Source organism: Aspergillus japonicus, assembly GCF_003184785.1.
Source record: "Aspergillus japonicus CBS 114.51 unplaced genomic scaffold BO86scaffold_133, whole genome shotgun sequence".
Taxonomy (NCBI): Eukaryota; Fungi; Ascomycota; class Eurotiomycetes; order Eurotiales; family Aspergillaceae; genus Aspergillus; species Aspergillus japonicus.
This window is the reverse complement of record NW_020291770.1, coordinates 21,405-40,991: the sequence shown is the minus strand read 5'-3', so window position 1 is coordinate 40,991 and position 19,587 is coordinate 21,405. Positions and strand designations below refer to the sequence as shown.

Here is a 19,587-nt window from a genome sequence, read left to right as displayed (position 1 = left end):
GGGGGGGTTGTTCAACAAGAGGGGGAAAAGAAGAAGAAAGAATAGAAGGGAGGAAGAGGAAGTAAGTAAGTAGGAAGAGGAGATTCGGAGGGAGAAGGAAGGAAGAAGGGAAAAAATGAGTGAGAGCGCGAGAGTAATCGGAGAGTGACAGAGTGAGAAACAAGCCTCTGGGCTCGATGTACTCCGACCGTCTGTCTCAGCAAGACTCGCTGGCACAGAGCAAATTAAAAAATCCAAAAGAAAAAATGATAAACATAATAAAAATGAAGGACTAAGAATAGCGATTCATTTGGGAAAGGGCAATGAGCGAATAAGAGAGAGAGAGGGGCGAGTAAAGTGAAAGTGAGTGCAAGAAGTGAGTGAGCAAGCAAAGTGAGTGAATGGGCGAGTGGAGATCCAACCGGCCGTGTGTTGCTGACAGCACGCCAATCAGTGGTAATGACGAGGGAGTGGAGAAGATGTTCTGCGTTCTTCCTGAGCTTCCCATGGGCTGCAGCTCTAATTTTAGCCGCCCGGGTTGGTTCCCTCGCGATGGAATGTGCATTTCATGGGCGCCAACTTCTGCCTCTTTCCACCCCCGAAGGTGGCATATCTTGGCCCCAAATGTTGGGATTGGATGTGAAGGAGAGATAGAGGGAGAAAGAAAAAGAAAATGCAAATGCAAATAAACTCAGAGACCCATCTCTCAAGTATTGAACAGGGGTTGAGGGGAAAAGAGAGAGAGAAGAGAGAGTGAGTGAGTAAGAAGAATCCCAAAGGGAACAGACAGATTGTGGAATGCCTCAATCCCATAGTCCGTTGCAATAGTGACACTGGCATCTCACTTTGCCGGGCACAACCAACCAACCCTTTTTAGGTTGGAGCTCCAACTGGTCGGTCTGGCCTTTTCCCCTTAGGTCTGTCTTCCCCTCTCATTCCCTTTCGGGTCTACCATCACCACCCATACCTAGTAGGTAGTGGTGGTGCAAGTGTCAAATCCAATAAGAGAAATGGGAAATGAGATGAAGAAAAAATAACAATAACAAAAAAGGCGAACAAGAGAAAGGTCAAATCGTATTCCCCACAAAAGGGTACCGTGGGCGAGGCGGATATAGAATGATTGGTGGGCAGAGCAGAGCATCAAAGAGAAAGCAAAGGGAGAGAGGGGGGGGTTTGGGCAAGGCATAGAATGGATGGAGCTAGTAGTCCACACTCCACAGGAGAGACATCAGGCAAAGAAAAAGCATGAAACGATAAACCAGAACACTAGATCCAGATAAACCACACACAAGACAGAACATGAACATACCTATCAAGCTGCTTCCTTCTCCTGAAAAGTAATACCTAGAAAAGCACCTCTTGGATTTTTGACAGGTGCCAGACCAGGCTGGTGGTGGTCAGGTCCGGATCTATACCACCTCAGGGCAATACTGGGTCTGAGCTGCGAGGTTTGTTGCACAGCAGCTGTCGCTTGAAGAAGTCGAACGCAAACAAGCCAGGCAAATGTAATGACGCTGAGATCGCAGACAGGAAAAGAAGAGAAGTCGAGTTGAGTCAAGTTGAGGAAGAAAAAGAAGATTGAAGAAGACTTCCAGAAGTCGCACAGAGATAGGTCTGTCTGCTCAACCCACGAGGAGGTTGATAATAATAATAAGAATAATAAGTGCGCCAAATCCAAGGAGACGGTATCCCAGCACCGGTTGCACAAGATCAATTCCGTATTGGGGAGAGATTGACCCGCTTCAATAGGCGTGCACGGTTCTTGCAAGAAAGTAAAAATGAAGATGACAAAAAAAGTTCTGTCTGATTGATGAGTTTGCTAGTTGGAATGAAGAAGGGTCGGTTTCTTTCTGATCAAGCCGGCTTGAGAAGAAACCCAGGTTAGTCAAATTTTGTCGAGTAACCTAACTGTCACCGGGTAAGCACACGAATGATCCCCTCCTTCAACCAAACCAAGAGACACAACCAGAGCGACAAAGACAAGCAAAGAGAATTAGAGTAGAGCCGGTCGGGAGGGGAGGCATGAATCGCTTTTTCACTACTACGTAGATGCGGAGGGCGATTCAGCAGGGACCTCTCTCTGGCGCCGAGGCTTGGAAAATTGGCAGCGGCTCTCTGGGCCCGTAGCAGAGGTGAAACGCAGAGGCTGACGGACTGGGGCTAGTGCCAATTCTGCTAGTTTCTGGCCGTCCGTCTCTTCCCCCTCTCCAGTCTCCACTGGAGCATGATTCCACCCTCCATTTCAGGTCCCATCCCAACTCCCAAGCAAGTTTCCCCTGGAAACGGTGGGCCGTCTGGTCCAGGCAGTGGGCCAGGAATAACTTGCCCGAGTCAGGGGAGTCAGGAACGGGCACTTTGCCGTCGCTAAGACAGAGCACACTCTTCTTTTTTTTTGGTTTTTTTTTTGGCTTTGCATAATCTGAAGATTTGCTCTTGACGTCTCATCCATGAAGAAGAAGAAACAAAAAAACTTTGGTGACTCCGTCCCAGACCCTTCGGAACCGTTTCAGCATGGAAGGTTGGGAAAGTTGAGACAGCAAGGCATGGAAATGGCCGTGGCACACTGCAGCTGAAACAACACCCTGAGAGGGCGCGCGCTAAGCCAACCCAATGAGAGGTGGCAGAGAAGAGGTTCGGCCGGGTTTGAAACAAACCAACCAATGCTAAGCCACTAGTTCCATCGCCCATCACGTGTGCAACATCGCCTGTCACAGGCAGACTTGAGGGGAGCCTGGGAGGGGAATAGGAGGGGAGGAGGAGGAGGAGGAGAAGAAACGAGAAAAAGCGCCAAATCATCTTCCTTCATTCCTTATATCGTCGCGATCGGCTATACTGGGGATGATTGGCTCTGGTCACGGGCCGCCTGGTCGATTATGCTTCAGATATATCTACATATCTACACCTACCTACGACTCCGAGCATGATGAACGTTCGGCGCTGGTCGACCCCGGTTTCTTGGTAGCACAATTTCTTTACAAATGCTGTGTACATTCGTAAAGTACACAGTGGGAGTCACCCTAGCCTCCACAATCTTGACATTGCTCAGTACTTGATACTGCTTGTCCCTGCAACTCGAAACCCATGACATTTACTAGTAGCAACATCCAAAAGGCTTGCACTCCTGTCACAACTGAGACACGCCGGGTAACTAATGACCTGCTACGTCACAGATTCTGGACGCAATTGGTAGATCTCCGATTTTCTGGCATGACAAGAAACTTGAGAACCAGTTTCTACTGCAATGTTGCATCCATGATCTGCATCTGACGCGATCGGCTCATGGCGCCAGATCGTCGTCGGTCGGCTCTCCAGGACGGATATGCGTTGCTGCACTGCGTCAGCTTTATCATCCCGCGCAAATCCTCTTGACCGCAACCTCCTGTCTTCTCCACGGTCTGAAATATGTGTAGCAAACTTAGGTCGTCCCTCACCAGCCCTTCGTGCTGACTCGTGACCATCACTCAATATCATTCCGTTCAATATACAGTGCCTGGGTCGATGTTACGGATTGAAAGAGATTTGATGAGACCAGACCCCTCTGCGCCCGATTCCACGTGGCACAAAACGTCTATCTGAAACTATGGGGCCAGGAAAATGCCATGGCTCAGAGCAGAGAACCACTTCAACTTGGACCGCCCGTTCGGCCTCACGTCGGTGATTAATGTGGGGGGAGATTCATTGATTGCGGGTTGCTGAGCCCGGCCATGCTCCTTTAACCTCAATTGACTCGGTGTGCCATTTTTCTCTTTTGTGAAGATGAGGCTTCGGTGAACAGCCCACAGTGTGCCCAAATAATAATGTTCGGCTCGGAATCTCAAGAGCGTTGTCTACCGTACTAACTTTGCTAATGCTCTTAGTTGATAGTGTTTCGTACCGGGACGGTCTGGTGCCTGAGCCCTAAGAAGCTATGACTCGCTGAAGTTTCGAAACGCTTCCGTTGTCTGAATGCCAATGGTTTCTAACTTGTTGGTCTCCAAAATTCCCCACAGATCAATTCGTGCAATCATGCTCAACTTGACTGTTGGACTAAGCGTTTCCAACCAACATGCAAGACCATCCTATCCATCCCGTCTCCTGCGACAGGAATTGCCTCTCGGAAGGCTGCGCACTGTTGCAGCCTCAGCTGTAGCCTAGCAACCAAGCGACCAAATTTGAAGGATTACACGCGCCACCCATCTCCCATAGGCAGCGATCTGAATAGCAGCGCTCGACACGAGACTTAAGCAAAGCCTCCCGCTGCCGTCAGTACCCGTTCACATATTGCCTTCGCTAGCGTCGGTCCGATTTTTGTCGGCTTGCGTGACGGCGCCCCAATCGAGCTTCCCCAACCTTAAGTCAGATCGGATCCGAGCAATATACTGATCTCTAGACGAAACACCCGAGTATCAATAGTCCGCAGGCTAACGCAAAGCTCATCTCCCATTCCACGGGGCTCTATTCGCTGAAAGGAAAGCTCTTTCTTGTCTGTGCTGAGCATCACTAGCTACTAGAAAGTGGCAGAGGGCTGTCTTGTGGCATAATCGTAGAAGCTGGACCTGGACCCCGGGCCTGGACTCGAATCGGCCGGAGGACACAAAGAAATTCCGGGCAATACGAAGGCTTCCCAATGCACGATGAAGGACCCTGGTCTGAAAGATAAGTCGGAGCATGACTGAGACAATCGTCGGCAGCAGCCTCTTATCTGGACCTTGGGCCATGTCGCGGTTTCCACTGAGCTGTGCTTAAGTATGAGTAGAATCCTGTAGGTCGTGATATCATCTTATCGCTAGTGATATTATTACTGAGTCGCCTTGCATAGTCTTGGTAATGGATGGAGATAGCAAGAATATCGAGCTCAAGGCATTGATCCTCCCCCTTATGGTTAAGCTTTCGTTATACTTGCATGATGGTTGACCTTTGAAGCACCCTCGTTGTATGTAAGCTGCATATGACGGCCTCCCCAGGTTTTGCATATCATCTGGGCAATTCCAGTTTCTTTCAAGGTTGTTCCCAAGGAACGTCGACCAGTTACCTGGCTCTGTGTTCGCCTTCCCAGTTGACGGGGCTGACACTGCTGAGAACCAAGGTTTGCCATCTCCGAACCGTGGTTCTGACAGCCCCTGGACGTTGCTAGAGAAACTCACATCGAGATTGATAATCTGTACACAACACCGGTGTCTGCAGAAACTGCTGCACAATTCTTTTTTCCTGAGTGACCTCTTGGGAGAGTCAGCCCTCTCACACTAGGCTGCATGCTGACCAGCCAAGGCAGATGAAACCAGGAGAAATCGTCTCAACCCGCTTGGTCGGACACGGGTAAATGATATCACCAACTTTCATCTCTTTTGATTGTTTGGGGTGATAAACAGGCAGTCGGTCATGTTAACATGGATCGTTCCCTCTATTCGATCATGATACCGATGTAAATATCCGAACCATTGAGGGGAACGTACAGACTGGGTCCAGCCAGCCAGCCAACTGTTGGCCAGCCACCGCACCACAGACACAGACACAGACACAGACACAGACACGCAGACACGCACTCACTTAACAACCCAACTCGTCCCGTCCTTCATTTCCCTTCTATTCCCTTGCCAGGCCCCATTCAGTCCTCGTGGTGTTTGGTCTATTTATTTCTTCTCGGCTGCTCTTGCGTTTGTTCCCCTTGAGCCGCAGGACTAGTAGTTGATTAGTTTATAATTAGTAGTAGTTGTACTCCGTAATACGCGAAGAGATCGATGTCGCAGCAGACTTTTCTCTTCTGATCATCAGTCGGTCCAATATAACCGATGAATCATATTGTATTTTTGTTATTCGTAACCAGTGTGAGATTAGAAAAAAATCTCTTGTGTTGTTTCTTTTCCTTTTCGTCCTTTTTTTCTTTCTTTTTCCTTTCTCTCTTTTCCCGCCTGCTTTTGGTTAGGAGAGATTCCGATCTTTGCAGATACATCCATTGCTCACACAGCCAGTTACTGATCAGCAGATCGATCTGATTGATCAACGAGGATGCGTGTGGATGCCTGACCACCACCAGTTGCAGAACTGCAGATGTCCCCAGACGCATCCACGGCTGCTGGCAATGCAGCCTCTCCTCTCCTCCCCTCTTCTTCTTCTTCCTCCTCCTCCTCTTCCTCTTTCTCCTCCATCCCAGCAAATCAGCAGCATTTCAACCCTCGTCGACGTCGAAAGACCGAATCCGCGGTGACCCAGCCACATCTTCATGTACATGTACCACATCCGGACCCGCATGAGTCCCTCTGTCGCCGTTCCATTGTCAACCGTGCCAGGACCATTACCTTCAGTGCCGGATCGAACCCACGTCAGAGCGAAGGGGCGTCCGTGACAAGGACGAAACCAGGAATGCGCCCGACAGGTGTAGGTGTAGGTGTAGGTGGAATGATGGCGGCGGAACCCCGTGAGGCGGGCAGAGCAACCGCGCTAAAGACAGCGACTCCCGCCGCCAGCGGCAGCTGCGACAACAACGACTACTACTCCCCTTCAGCTCGTCCGACAACGACAACGACAACAACAACAACAACAACTTCAATTGTTTCACCCACCTCTTCGTCCTCCCATTCTTCCTCATCGGCCGCCTTTGCTGCTGCTTCGCATACCTCTTCTCCTTCCGCTGTTCCTCGTCCCCCTCAGAGCCGGTTCAGCTTCGAATACAAGTATCCTCTTCGCAAACGAGCTCTGACATCGTCGCACACCAGCGCCGCCACCTCTTCCGTCCAGAACAGCGACGACACGCATCCGGGCCCAGACCCGACTCCGACCCCCCAACAACGCACCATCCTGTATGACAGACCCCGGCGGTCAGTCCCCAACTTCCATTTGTCCCACGTTCGCGATCCAGCGGGGTTTGGCTATCAACCAACATCACCTCGACTGGCCGTAGAGAACGATCCCGATTCTGCGCTACCCCTTGACGCTCCCTCGACGGTTCGCGCGACGAATCCCAATGCACCCAAGCGTCGAAAATCCTCTCTTTATGATCAGCAGACGATTCCAGACGTGAACGATAGAATGTCCGCCTCCTCGGTGGTTTATGCTCAGGGGCGAACGCCGGCTGACGAGCGCAGTCGCGGTGTCGATGGGCTCGACCGATACAGTCAGTCAGGAGACGGCAACAAGACTCCGGTCGCAGATGATACCCGCGCCAAAAACGAGGACATTTTCCTGAACATCGCGAGATCGGATTCTGGTCGTCGCGATTCGTTCGGACGATCCGAGCTTCGACGGGTGAGTCGGGGGCTCTGGAGTTAATTTGCTGTGCTTTTCATTAGTGATTGTGGGAGACTGGAGCTAATTTTCGTCGGATCTCGGCACTTACAGTCGCGATTCAGGATGTCTGGCAGTGCACTGCGCTCATCAACCTCTCGTGTTTCGGAACAGATGCCTCACCCCGAGCAGCTTCGCTTGAATACTTACGATAGCCCCTTGCATCCGCAACAAGAATCTCCGTCCACCCCCCACACGGCCGCCCTATACTCTTACTCAGCTTCCGCCCATCCGCTGGATGAACAGAGCCGCCCGTCCAGCTCGGCCTATGGTCCCAGTTCCAGGTCCGCAATTGGTCTACCACGAAGTCGACTGGGCCGGTCCAGTCCCGAACCCTTATCCTACAGCCCCGAATCCTACCCCGAGAGACGCGGTTCGCTGCACGAGCCCCGAGCCTATCGCCAATCGACCCTTTCGTCTATTCGAAGCAGCCGACAGCCATCCAGCTCGGATGTGACCGAACGCGCTCGATTCGAGTCCGAGCGGTCCCGTCAAGATGGGACGGAATCAACCTTGTCTACAACTGCGCCGTCCACGGTCTGGGACGAGCTCGAAGATCTCAAGTCCCGGATCAAGAAGCTAGAACTGACCGGGAAGCTGCCGCCCTCGTCCCAAGAAGCGATCTCCTCCGCTTCTGGGGAACGGCCACCGACAGCCACAACGACTATGACTACCGTGTCGTCTTCACCTAGGCGTCCCCACAAGGCAAGCACTTTTTCGGGTGAGGCAGAGGCACTTGCAGGTGCTAGCCCTGTCCATCCGCTGCTGCAGTCGGCTTTGGTCAATGCGAAGGACGTGCTCAGCAATGAAGTCTACGCCGCTTTAGAGGTGACCGCTACTGACGCGCTAGCGCTCTCGACTCTCCTTGGATCTAGCAGGGCGCCATCTGGTACCGGATCCATGGTCAACGGGTATAGCACATCTGATAGGCAGGCGAGACGGAAAGCGGATAGCGTTTGCCGCAGTCTAACCGAGCTGTGCCTTGCCTTATCGGACGAGCAACACCGGAGTCAATCGGCCTTGGTCGTCAATGGTAGAGCTGAGGAGGAGGAAAGGCATGCGCACGACGACGACACGTTGACTCCGACGCTGCCTTTTCGCCGAAGCACGACTCTAGACTCCGATGGGCTAGTGCGACGACAGAGCACCAAACGTGTAGGCAGCCGTCTAGAGGCCCGTCGATCAAGCGTCGCAACTGCCATTCCTTCCCCAGAGTCCCAGCACGGCGACCAGAACAACGAACCAGTCTCAGAAGCGAAAGTGACCCATTCACCCAGTTCACCGGCCCCCACTCGGTTGAGTCGACTCTCGACTTCGTTACGGACCAAGCGACACCGAACTGATGATGAGGCCCTTCTTGAAAAGACCCCGCAGGTTCGCTCGCCCACAAGGAGTATCGCGGACCTTAGCAGCGCGGCAAACAACTATCGCGTTTCGCCGCGCCAGCGCATGTCCCACGGATATACTGCATCCCAGACCAAGGCCATTGCAACACCGGATCGCAACCCTAGATTTTCGCTTCAGCCTCAACCGTCGCAACTGCCTCAGCCTCGGACGCCAACTCTCTCACAATCCGCGATTCCTCTGCGCCGAACTTTGATGACTCCAAGTTACACCCCCGCCACTGCGCGCTCGAACATCCAAGCTGGCTATCGTCGGTACGGTGCAGCATCCGGTCTTAGCTCTGCCACTAACACGAGTGATGGTTCCACTGAGGAGAGCGTCTTACCTCCACGACCAGAGGCCTCCCAGACTCGAATCGTTGCACCCTCTAGCAAATTAGCTACCAGCTACACTCCGATCAGCCAAAACCGAGTTCGAACCAACAGTCTAGGCGCGCGGAAATTTGGGCTTCGACCGCGGTCACTTGTCGTGTCTGATGACGCTATCAACACATTCGATGACAGAATTGATTAAATCCGTTCACGCCTCTTTTTGCTTCTTCCCCACCTCGCATCTAAAGACGCCAACGTCGTTTACGCATCCACACCCTCCCATACACCTACACCATATCACGCAGCGCCTCATTCTTGGTATATGGATTGATTTCAGTTCAGCCGGCGTTTCTCTTATGATTTTGATTTTGACTCTCCCGGAATCGCCATGGAGCATTCTTGGAGATGTCTGTACGAAGTACTACCCACCTGCATTTGCACTATGTAACGAGAGACTTCTTCCGATGCACTTACTACCACTGAGTCAACCGATCAACTCTGGCGAATTTTCCGTTTGCAAACATGCCTTGCGTGGCACCATGAGATCAACCATGCATTATACGAATTTACTTGTATCTGTCTGAGCGATTTTCTTCATATGCTCCCTCGCTTCTTTCTTTCTTTCTTTTTTCTCCTGCTATCTATTTCTTTGCATGATCTCGGCCACTACTGCACATACATAGACGAGGGAGGTTCGGAAATTCTAGTTCCGGCCCCCAGGATTGGCCATGACCCAGCCCAGCACCCAAAGGACTTGATATCTCAAGACCAGCACTCTCCTTTCTTTCTTTGTCTCGAATTCTCGTCTTCCATTCGTTGAACCCATCTCGTTCTTCCTACAATCTTACCTTATCTATTCCCATCGGCGGTGTCCCCACTGATTCACAACCCCCATCCAATCAACCTCACAGATCCCATGACACAATGTACAGTACTGTATGTACCTACCCACCCTCAGAGGGCCAAGCATTTGTTGTTCTTATTCTATACATGTACAAAACAGAGATCTTGTCTATGATGCACTGGGGTAAATTTACGGAGACGGATGGATCTGCATCTTAACTACCAACGAAGTGATGATGTTCATCTCATGCATGCCTTTGGTCTTCCCGCTTCCATTGCAGCCCGTCGCTCAGTCTGCGTTTCCGGACCATAGATTAGCGATCGTTGTTGTATATCTGCCTAACTATCGGCGGTTGCCTGCGGGACCTGGTCTCCTGGCCTACTGTAGCTAGTCCTCTGCGATGTATGTATGACCTCTGGACTGACTTCCGTGTGTAAACACCGCCATGTCCATCAACAATTTTCCACCCAGTTCGAGACGCGAATTCCATGTGCGGAGGCAACCCCCCGGACACCGCCCGATATCACCGACAGTGCCGGATATACTGGATACTTCCGCTGGGGCTGCCAGTAATGAGTTACCGAGACGAACAGAACAGGTACAGTACCAAGAGTGAGTGGGGACCGTGTCAGGCCAGTGAATTCGACGACCTGGTAGTCACTACCGGCTGAACTTAGCCGTCAGCGACACATCTCGTAGTTAGTTCGATTTCAATACAACGAGATGGTGAGTGAATACGGGCTATTGACTCTCTACTACAACGATCTACAAGAATGAAACAAATGGATGAGAAGATTGCGGGGGTTCATATTGTTCTGGTTCTCATTGAAGATGAGCTTTCAAAGTCCTGGTATACAGATTTGGGGATGGTCCATCGAGCCACTCGGAAGGGGGGTTTCCGGCATAGGTTGCAGGAAGGAATAACCATACAAGTCATTGTAGGTATCAAGTGGCCAAATGCTTGATGTATGGAAGCTCGGGGGACGATAGAGAGAGGTCGCAAAGTAAGATATAATGAGCAGGAGCAAGCGGGCGAAAGAGGGAAGAAGGGCGATACATCACAGTTTGGGGGTTAAAGTTAGGTGGGTTTTATGTTAAGGTGTTGGGGGAGGAGGGATGACTTTTGCGGAAAGCAGAGAGATTCGCAAGGGTGTTGATGGTTACAGGAGATAAACATGCTGATGTCCCCAAAGGAGGAAAGGGCAACGGAGCAAGTAGAAGCAGAGAGGGCAAGAAATTATCATGGACTGGATGGAACATAAACATCAGCTGCGGGGCATAACGTCGGCAGTAGTTCTTCCGATTTCGGATTCATTTCTTCTTTCTTCAAGTCAAAGCGATCATGGAGGATCACATAATACTGGTATCTGACAGGCATGCATGGTCCACCTTAGCAACTTTCTTGCTTCTTGTAAAACCAAGGAAGCTGCACATATGAGATTATAAGGTAAAACAAATAGGACCATATGAGAGAGAGAGAAAAAAAAAAGACAGCGTCAAGAATCAAAGTGGTTAGCACAAGCGAGAGGGAGACATCGCGCGATTATGTTCTCTGGGAGGAAGCGCATAAGGATTCGGGTGGTAGCAATGTGGCGCGAGATTTGTGCTTAAGGGTAGTCTGATGATAGAACTTTACTCCTGAGGAAGCTGGCTGCGACGAGTCTTCTCGGCCTCGAGGTTCTCGTACAGAAGGTAGAGAGCCTTCTCGTTGGCCTGAGCGCTGCCCATGATGGTGAACATGCGCTCGCCCGTCTCGTCGTGAGGAGCCTTGGCAATAGAGATCCGAGCTCCAGAGCTTCTGCGGATCTCAGTAATCTTGCTTCCGCCCCTGCCAATGATGCATCCAACCATGTCGGCGGGGATGCTGATGTTCTGGGTCTGGATCTCCTCGCCGTCCTCGGTGACAAGAGGGTAGCCGCGGTTGCTGGTATCGGGGTTGGATCGTCTGCTGTAGCTGCCGGACTGGTCGCTGAAGTCGGCACCGTTGCCGGTGCGATTGTAGGGGCGGCTGCTGTAACCATTGCCAGTGTTCTGGTTGCTGGGAGAGCTGCTAGTACCGCCGACCGAGGAGCGAACAGCAGGATTGTACAAGATAGTGCCGGTTCCGCGTTGCCAATCGTCGATAAGGCACTTTCCGATTTCCCAGATAGCCTTCTCGATGCCCTCGGGGGTGCCCTGGACCTCAACGATGCGCTCAGTAGACTGAGGAAGCATTTCCTTCTGCGCAACCATGCGCACGCCGGACGCGTCCTGGATGTGCTTGATCTTGAGACCTTGACGTCCAATGATGGTACCCATCTGGTTGTGGGAGATCAAGAGACGGACGGCTAAAGATATGTTAGCCATTCGATAGACCAAACAATAAACTCAAATGCGCGGGCTCACTTACGGTGGGTGCCATTGTTAGACACGACGCCTCCCATGCCCATCTGCGGGGCGCCCTCGAGCAGACCCTTGGCAACCAAAGCATAGGCCCGAGCAGTGCCGTGCAGGGGACCAGTGACGGTCAAAACGCGATCGTGGACTCCAGGAACAACCTTGCTCACACCAGCCTTCACACCAGTTTCGTCACGCAGATCAGCAACATTCTTGCCGGCTTTACCGATGATAATACCGGCTTCTTTGGAGGAGACGATAGCGCGGAGAGTCAACGTGGACTGGGCGTATTCCTCTTCGGTCTTGGGGATGACTTCGATGTCACCCTCATCCATCATGTCAACGGCGTCAGCCATGTTCTCATCAACCATGGGGTTCTCGTGCAAGTCGGAGGCGTCCATGATGTCAGGAAAGTAGAAGGTCGAGTAAGAGATCGGGGAAAAGGTGGTAATCAAAGGATAGAAGCTCCTGAAGAACTTCACCTGTGGAGTCAGCTTCACAATTCACAGGGAAGAGCGAAGGGATGACCGTTGTTTTCGCAACGATCTGACTGGATAGCGAGGTGACGGGCAAAAACCCGACCTCGCGCCCGACGGATCGAAGGCGGTCGATGGCCTTACCTGAAAAATCAACGAAGATAGAAGAAGGCGACAAAGCGGATATTATCCGAAGAAGAGAAATCGAAGGAGGGGGTGGAGGTGAAGAGGGGTGACGAGATCGATCCTGAGGGGTTTTCGGCGGGCGGGGGAAAAGGTGGAGGGAGGATGGGCGAAACGGGAGGGGGATGAAGGAGGGCGAAAGAACAAAGAGAGGTGGCGGAAAGGAGGAAGAAGGAAGGAGGATAGAAGAATCAGGGGAGAGGAAGAGGGAGGAGATGGAGAGAGAGAGGGAGAAAAGACGGGAGGGGGGGGGGGGGATACGGAAGAGAAGAAGAGGAGAAGTGGTGGTAGCGAGAATAGAGGAAAGGTGGAAGAGGAAGAGAAGAGGAAGAAGGAGGAGGAGGAAGAGGAAGAGGAGGGAGAGAGAAGAGGGAGAGAGAGTAGGAAGACGGAAGAGGCGCAGAAAGGCAGGAGGAGGAAAGAAAGAGCTTTGAGAGAGAATAACTAATGTTCATTAGGCGGGTAGGCAGGCGGCTGGCTGGCTGGCTGGCTAACTGGCAAAGTGACTTTTCGCCTTCAACATTACCTACCACCTTAACTACTACTACCACCACCACCTCCACCTCCACCTTCTCACCCTCGTCTTCCCCCCCTCCTCCTCACTCTTCACCTTCAGTCTTCCCTTACCTTTGGGCGTTTGTTTGTCGTGTCTCCTCAATCCCCAGGTGCTAAGTTGCAAACGTCTCTCGGATGACTCGATGGTGCCACTGCTTGTTTTCGTTTTCACTTGTACTACTCTCGGGACTGTGATTACTACGACTACATTTCCCCTCGTGTACAGTCGGTCAATCGCTTCGGCTTTCTTATGTATTGTCTGTGAGCACTTGACAGCCGATCTCCCGTCCATTGACTGCGAAGCAGACAGTCTATTTGTCGACCTCAAAGATAACCTTCTGTACCTTCATCGCATTAAAGAGCTCATAGGCCTCAACCGCCTGCGAAAGGGGCATAATTTTGTCGGCCATGAACCTAGATCTACTAGTCAGCCAAATCGTTGCAAGGGCAGGGAATGAACAAACGACGCGGCACGTACCCAAGAAGATGCTGGTTCTTCTTCAGAACTTGCAGGGCTTGCTCGGAAACCGAACGCACAGGGCATCGTCCCATGTGGACCGTCAGGTTCTTGCCATACGCCTCACTACCAGTCCATGGAATCTACACACAGATGCCAGTCAGCTTTGCACGAACAGACGAAGGCTACCGGACGACCTACCTCGCCATTGTGCACACCAACACTGCTGATGGTACCGAACGGCCGCAGCAGATCGAATCCGGTCCTCAATGCCGGACTCAAGCCCACGACCTCGATGACCGCGTCTGCGCCGCGCCCGTCCGTCAACTCTTGGACGCGCTTGTCCAGACCTTCCCGGTCGGTCTGGAAATTCCAGGGTTCGGCTCCGAGCGACTTGGCCAACTCAAGTCGCGCGGGAATCGAGTCCACCGCCAGCAAATGCTTAGGCTTGTATTCGAGCGCATTGATCAGAGCACAAAGTCCGACTGGCCCGCAGCCGATGAGGACGACCGTCTGCTCTGCAATCTGCTCTGGGGTGGATGCCTTGAACGCATTGCGCGCCGCAAAGTAACCCGTAGGGAAGATATCGGCCATAAGCACCAGAAGCTTGTCATCAACCCCTTCAGGGGTCTTGACCACTGTGCCGTCCGCATTGGGAATTCTGATCTGTTCCGACAAGTTCAGCCTCTTCGTCGCTGGAAATGGTCTGACCCTCCGCTCTCAGATCTGTAGAATCTACTCACATATTCAGCCTGGGCGCCGTCCAGGGCATCGCATCCCAGTAGAACATTCTGCTCGCATCGCGAAGAGTGTCCCTGAGTGCAGTACCAGCATTTGCCGCTGACCAACCCATGATCAGCATAAAGATCGATTTCCCCCTTAATAGCTAATCCTCGAGACCACCTCATCTGTCCTCCTCTCAAATGTGTTCCGCAGCTCCTCATTCCCTGTCCCCATTAAACCACCACCACCATCACCACCACTACAACCAGAACAACACGAGCAGCACTGGCAACACACAATGGAAGAGAATCACTCACCAAGACGTGGTAAAAGCGCTCACAACCGAATCCCCCTTTTTGACCGAGCGCACATCATCCCCAACCTCAACAACCACTCCGGTAACCTCATGTCCCATTACCACACCTTCCCCACTCGGCTCAATCCCGCGGTAGACATGAAGATCACTAAGTGAGAGCACTCATCAGTTAAAAGCTCAAGATCCTCTCACACTTAAAACAAAGCCCCAAAGCACAAAGCTATACCCCGCGCCCAACCCCATATTAACAGCCCCCCTCCCCTCCCCCCCCCTCAACCCCAGCCTCCAAACACAGAATAAGAAAAAGAAACTCACCTCCCACAAAGCGCCGTATACTTCACCTTAACCACCACATCCCTCGCGTCCTGAACCCGGGGTACCGGCCGCTCCTCCACCGCCACCTTGTAAGGGCCGCGGAAAGCCACCACGCGCATGCTCTGTTGTTGTTGTTGTTGTTGTTCGCTGGACATTTTTTTTGGGTGCCGGTCTGTGAGTTCGAATCTGGTATCTATGTTGCAATTGCTCTCCCGATCGGACGAAAGATTTCTGGTGCCGTGGACTGGGAATGATGCAGAAGAAAAGGTAAAGAGAGAACTGGAAAAGATTTCCCTAACGTCCTTCAAGAAAGCCCGCCCGCTCCGATAGCCGGCGCGGGCGCGGTAGATGCGGTCGCGGGTTGTTGCCCCTCCCCCTCCTCTTGTCGAGGATGCTTGGGTAGGTGGGTCCATTTTTGTACGTAAGGCATTTGGGGGGCGGATGTGATCATGAGGGGTAATGTAGGGTGAGGAGTAGGAAGGTGCAAGGATCAAAGTAGATTTATTTTGCTCTGTGGTGTATCATCAGGGTGTGATTTGCGGTGAGATAGAGGGTTGAGGAGAATGTGTAGTTTAGAGGGGAAGTATATCATTGGAGTCAGTCATATGCTGCGAGTGCGGAGACAGATATATACCATTGCACTAGAATGCCGACGCGGTCTCCCCGGGTCCTCCCTCAACAACCTAGTGCAGATCATGCAGGCGGTAGTACGCTACAAAGCGAGCTTGAAATGCCTACCAAACTTGTCATGATGACTCAAGGTGCGACCGAGGAACAGTAAAGAGGACATTCTATCACGTTCAGACCACATGCAGGTCAAATAACGTAACCCCGTAAGAGCAGCCAAGCTCCGCACATTCGAACTACCAGCTCATGCACCACTTGACTATTCGAGTCATGAAACTGTTTGTTATAAGTGTCGGGCGAAACCCTCAAGGGTGAACTCAACCGCCAAGCCAAGTCAAAGTGTTTTGCTCCATTAGAACGCCGTCGTATCGCTCAAAGAATAACCAAGATAGTGGTAAACAATCGCTCACTGAATGAACCGGTCTTCAGCTTTCAACCCACGCAAACGCAATGGGACCCCCATCACAGAGACATGCACACCGAAAAGGCCAGGCCATGGGTGCATGTGGCTATATCGGTTCAGAGCCTCCGTGGCCACACCGTTTACATAAAGAACCTCAGCACACAACGCACAGGAGCTCCTCCTCTAGAATGAACTTCCCCTCCTTGTATTTCTCGCTCGTCTCGTAGGCCTTGTCGTATTTCCAACCGACCGTCTCCTTGCACTGTCGACAGGCGATATCGCGAACAATATGTCGTCCTGTGGTCATGCTCCGCTCCACGGCCTCGGTCTGGGTAACGTTGACGACGTTGTTGAAGAGGTATGCCTTGCCATGCTGGCCTCGGAAATTCTGCAGGGAAAGAAATAGCATGGTCAGCTGCTGCTGCACTCAAGCAGGGAAAGCAACGCGAGGAGACGGAAAACCTGAACACACATACTCGGCTGATGATGTCGTCGTAGTCCGCCAGGTGGGTTTTGCATTGCTTACACCCAAAGATCTTGTTGGAGGTGAGGTACACGTTGTATATGAGACCCATTGTGTCGTGTCCGTGACTGCCTGCCCACTGCCCCCGGTTCTATCAAGATACTGTAGTGTCACCGATATGAAAAGGTGCAGAATCACGTTCGAGAGAAAATGAAGCCAGAGATGCAAGATGGAAAGTGAACAAGGAGTTTGTTAGTAAATTCTGAGCCTGTGGATTGAGTCCTAGCCCCCCCTATGCAGATACGTTTGGCTGGGTTGTCTTATCGTGAACAAAGGTTAATCTCAGTCGGGGGATGGGTTGGGATTTCGACTACTGTGTCAGGAGACTAGGGCAGAGAGTTCAAAAGGAAGATAATCTCAGGTAAAGTTGCAGGAAGACGAGTGTTTCTCCTGGTCTGGGCGTGGAGTGGTTGTGATGATAAGCAGCTGCGGTGGAAGGACCTCGGGAATAAGCGGAGGTGCAGCCCAGACCAACGGGCTTGATTATGGTTTAGTTGTGACACTTGGCTGATCAGGGAATCCGAGCAAGTGGACGGGAGTGGACTTGGAAACAGAGTCAGTCGATGGATCGATAGATCACTTCTTTTCCTTCCTGCAGCGAGGAACAAATGGGATGAGGGGGGGGGGGGGACAAAGATGAATGAGCCGGGAGGTGGAGGTACCGACTGTACTGTACGTAGTAACTTCAGGCAGCTGCTCCCCGTCGGAGTTGAGGAAACGCCCCCGCATCTGGCCAAGTTTGGGAAGAGACCAGCCCCCGTGACGCAGTGATCGATTCATCTTGTGTATAAGCCTACTAGTCATTCGGAAGTAACTTAGGTCTCTGGCATAATCTCAGCCGCAAATCATGACAGGTACAATACATTTTCTTCAATAGTTTGGCTCATCACCCGACACTGCATTTTACTGATCGATACATGACCCCGCTTTGGATTGAGCTTATCATTGTTATCGCTTTGTAACTGACGATAAGTCAACATTTGCACCTGTACAACGCCACAAGCATATTCCAATTCTAAGCATCATCCGTTCAGCATTGGAAGAAACTAACGTAAAGTAGGTGTACTACTTTAACCGTGAAGCATGCGTCTTCGACATCGAGACAGAAACTGTAGACACGCGCACTCCCCACTCCATGTCTCATGACGTGATCGGTAGAATGCCCGACCTTGCAATCGTAGTCATGCACTCTTGCCCCTGAAGAAAGTTGCGATGTATTACATGTACCTTCAGCTTGCACACAGACCTATCTACATAACAGACGCCATTACAACGGCTGAGCAGCCAATTGCATTGGTCACTATCCACCCTATTTCCAACTATCCTGCGTATTTATACATTCATCGTTGACCGAGCAGAGTCTTATTATTTTCCCAGAACTGCCGGCAGTCGGTGTGACCCCAGTGTTCGGTCCACCACTCGCCGAAGCTATCCTCCACATTTTCGTCGAGTTTGGGCAACCGCTCATCTCGTTTTAATCCACAGAGAGCACAGGAATGTGATGCTTTGAGTGCGCCCCGGTCGGCGCTCAGCGTCATCGCCCGAATGTTCTCCTGAATGATAGGAACTGTTCGATTTCCGGAAGCCTGGATGACAGAGTTGAAAAGTGCCGCCCTGTCACGCCACATGGTGAGCACATCCACAGCCTGTTGTTGCTCTTTGACATCCTCATTCTTGTTGACCGTGCTGAGCTTCATACCCCCAGGCTTGCCTGCCGGGCCAATCCGCATGCTCTGGCTCAGAATCTTGTCTCTTTTCCATCGCATGGTACGGCCCGCAACTACTCGAGCGGCAGTCCTCAGCGTAATCTGAATTGACCACGCTGCACGTTCGACTCTATCTCTCTGCTGCATATCCTTCCTCGCGTCTGTGGCTTCATGTCGGAGTTGCTCGAGCACCTGAGGGAACAGCTCTAACAATACTGATGGCGGTGGTATGTTGGTTGGTCGGACTTGATCTGCCGTAGCTGTGGAGCTGGGGACTGCAAACTTCAAACCGGATTTTGTAGCGCTAGTTGTAGTGTGCAAGTCCTTTGTTCTGCCCAAAGCAGATCCATGCGGTGTCCTCGAAGCGGGTGCCTTTAGGTCCTGAACCTGACTTTGTGCTATAGCTGGCCCGTCGACAAAGTCCCCCCAGTCTTCGAAAGGATCATCTTCAGTAGAAAGTGAAGGTGTCGTACGTAGCGGTTCCTTGCGGATCTTCTGGGTGTTGCCTTGCTGTCGTGTGGCAACGGTCTGTTTACCAGAAACGGACGGCACACTCTGGATCGGTGGTGAGTCTAGAAGATCGAAAGGATCTTGCACCGTGACCGGACGGACAGCGGACAGCGTGATTTTGGGCTTCTGTTCTTCTACAGGCGCTCGTTGAGGAGGCACATCTGCAGTTTCGAACTCGCCCCAATCATCGCTTTCATCGTATGAGGCAGTCTCAAGAGTGGCATCGAAAAGCACGTCGTTACCACTATCATGCTGTACCGGTTCCGACGTAAATGACTTGTCCCAAGATGAGCTTTGCCATTGGGTGCCTGCTGCAACGGGTTGGCTCGCTTGATTCGAAAATGGCGTTGAGGACGTCTCGCCAGAGAAGTCCAAGTCAGGGACTAGAGAAGAAGATTGATGTCTCGCAGGTCGCTGGCTTGCAGAATTCGCAGGCTGGCTGGAATTGGTATTAACACCAAATTCTGCAAACAAGTCCGCGGACATGGATGGCTAACTGTGTGAAGGTTGTCCTGAGGTTGATTCACCGAACGGCTCTCGGGTAATACAGTTGCCACTACTCTGTAGATGGGATGGACTGCTAAACAAAAAGGACAAAAAAGACAAATGCCAACAGAGC

The 19,587-nt window shown here is 51.8% G+C and overlaps 6 protein-coding genes across 6 annotated transcripts; 1 reads left to right on the top strand and 5 right to left on the bottom strand.

Moving 5' to 3' along the window:
- Positions 1-2,214: 2,214 nt before the first annotated feature.
- Positions 2,215-2,728, bottom strand: BO86DRAFT_45506 (uncharacterized protein). Its single transcript, XM_025677089.1, has one exon. It carries the CDS (start codon positions 2,665-2,667, stop codon positions 2,344-2,346), a length of 324 nt encoding a protein of 107 aa, XP_025521778.1. The 5' UTR covers positions 2,668-2,728; the 3' UTR covers positions 2,215-2,343.
- Positions 2,729-6,354: 3,626 nt separating this feature from the next.
- On the top strand, positions 6,355-9,156 carry BO86DRAFT_327110 (putative LPXTG-motif cell wall anchor domain protein; the record flags this gene model as incomplete). Its single annotated transcript, XM_025668597.1, has 2 exons — positions 6,355-7,200; positions 7,294-9,156. 2 exons carry the CDS (start codon positions 6,355-6,357, stop codon positions 9,154-9,156), a joined length of 2,709 nt encoding a protein of 902 aa, XP_025521777.1.
- Positions 9,157-10,945: 1,789 nt separating this feature from the next.
- On the bottom strand, positions 10,946-12,894 carry BO86DRAFT_350598 (KH domain-containing protein). Its single transcript, XM_025669389.1, has 2 exons — positions 12,188-12,894; positions 10,946-12,125 (listed from the first exon to the last, which is right to left on the bottom strand). The coding sequence occupies exons 1-2, from the start codon at positions 12,573-12,575 to the stop codon at positions 11,431-11,433; spliced, it is 1,083 nt and encodes a 360-aa protein (XP_025521776.1). The 5' UTR covers positions 12,576-12,894; the 3' UTR covers positions 10,946-11,430.
- An 805-nt stretch (positions 12,895-13,699) lies between these two features.
- Positions 13,700-15,354, bottom strand: BO86DRAFT_327100 (alcohol dehydrogenase family protein; the record flags this gene model as incomplete). The annotated part of the gene is made up of 6 exons (XM_025668596.1): positions 13,700-13,802; positions 13,867-13,988; positions 14,047-14,540; positions 14,585-14,685; positions 14,886-15,032; positions 15,200-15,354. The coding sequence occupies 6 exons, from the start codon at positions 15,352-15,354 to the stop codon at positions 13,700-13,702; spliced, it is 1,122 nt and encodes a 373-aa protein (XP_025521775.1).
- Positions 15,355-16,181: 827 nt separating this feature from the next.
- On the bottom strand, positions 16,182-17,066 carry BO86DRAFT_45346 (putative Yippee zinc-binding protein Moh1). Its single transcript, XM_025676994.1, has 2 exons — positions 16,706-17,066; positions 16,182-16,617 (listed from the first exon to the last, which is right to left on the bottom strand). Exons 1-2 carry the CDS (start codon positions 16,802-16,804, stop codon positions 16,384-16,386), a joined length of 333 nt encoding a protein of 110 aa, XP_025521774.1. The 5' UTR covers positions 16,805-17,066; the 3' UTR covers positions 16,182-16,383.
- A 530-nt stretch (positions 17,067-17,596) lies between these two features.
- BO86DRAFT_393903 (uncharacterized protein) lies at positions 17,597-19,576 on the bottom strand. The gene has a single exon (XM_025673117.1). The coding sequence runs from the start codon at positions 19,452-19,454 to the stop codon at positions 18,093-18,095; it is 1,362 nt and encodes a 453-aa protein (XP_025521773.1). The 5' UTR covers positions 19,455-19,576; the 3' UTR covers positions 17,597-18,092.
- Positions 19,577-19,587: the final 11 nt, after the last annotated feature.

Excerpts from the sequence above, each read along its gene's own strand:
- BO86DRAFT_45506 (XM_025677089.1), bottom strand. The coding sequence starts at position 2,667 with ATGGGCGATGGAACTAGTGGCTTAGCATTGGTTGGTTTGTTTCAAACC.
- BO86DRAFT_350598 (XM_025669389.1), bottom strand. The coding sequence starts at position 12,575 with ATGGACGCCTCCGACTTGCACGAGAACCCCATGGTTGATGAGAACATG. Across the intron at positions 12,126-12,187 it reads GTCTAACAATGGCACCCACC|CCGTCCGTCTCTTGATCTCC; the intron begins GTAAGTGAGCCC and ends ACATATCTTTAG.
- BO86DRAFT_45346 (XM_025676994.1), bottom strand. The coding sequence starts at position 16,804 with ATGGGTCTCATATACAACGTGTACCTCACCTCCAACAAGATCTTTGGG. Across the intron at positions 16,618-16,705 it reads ACGACGACATCATCAGCCGA|AATTTCCGAGGCCAGCATGG; the intron begins GTATGTGTGTTC and ends CTTTCCCTGCAG.
- BO86DRAFT_393903 (XM_025673117.1), bottom strand. The coding sequence starts at position 19,454 with ATGTCCGCGGACTTGTTTGCAGAATTTGGTGTTAATACCAATTCCAGC.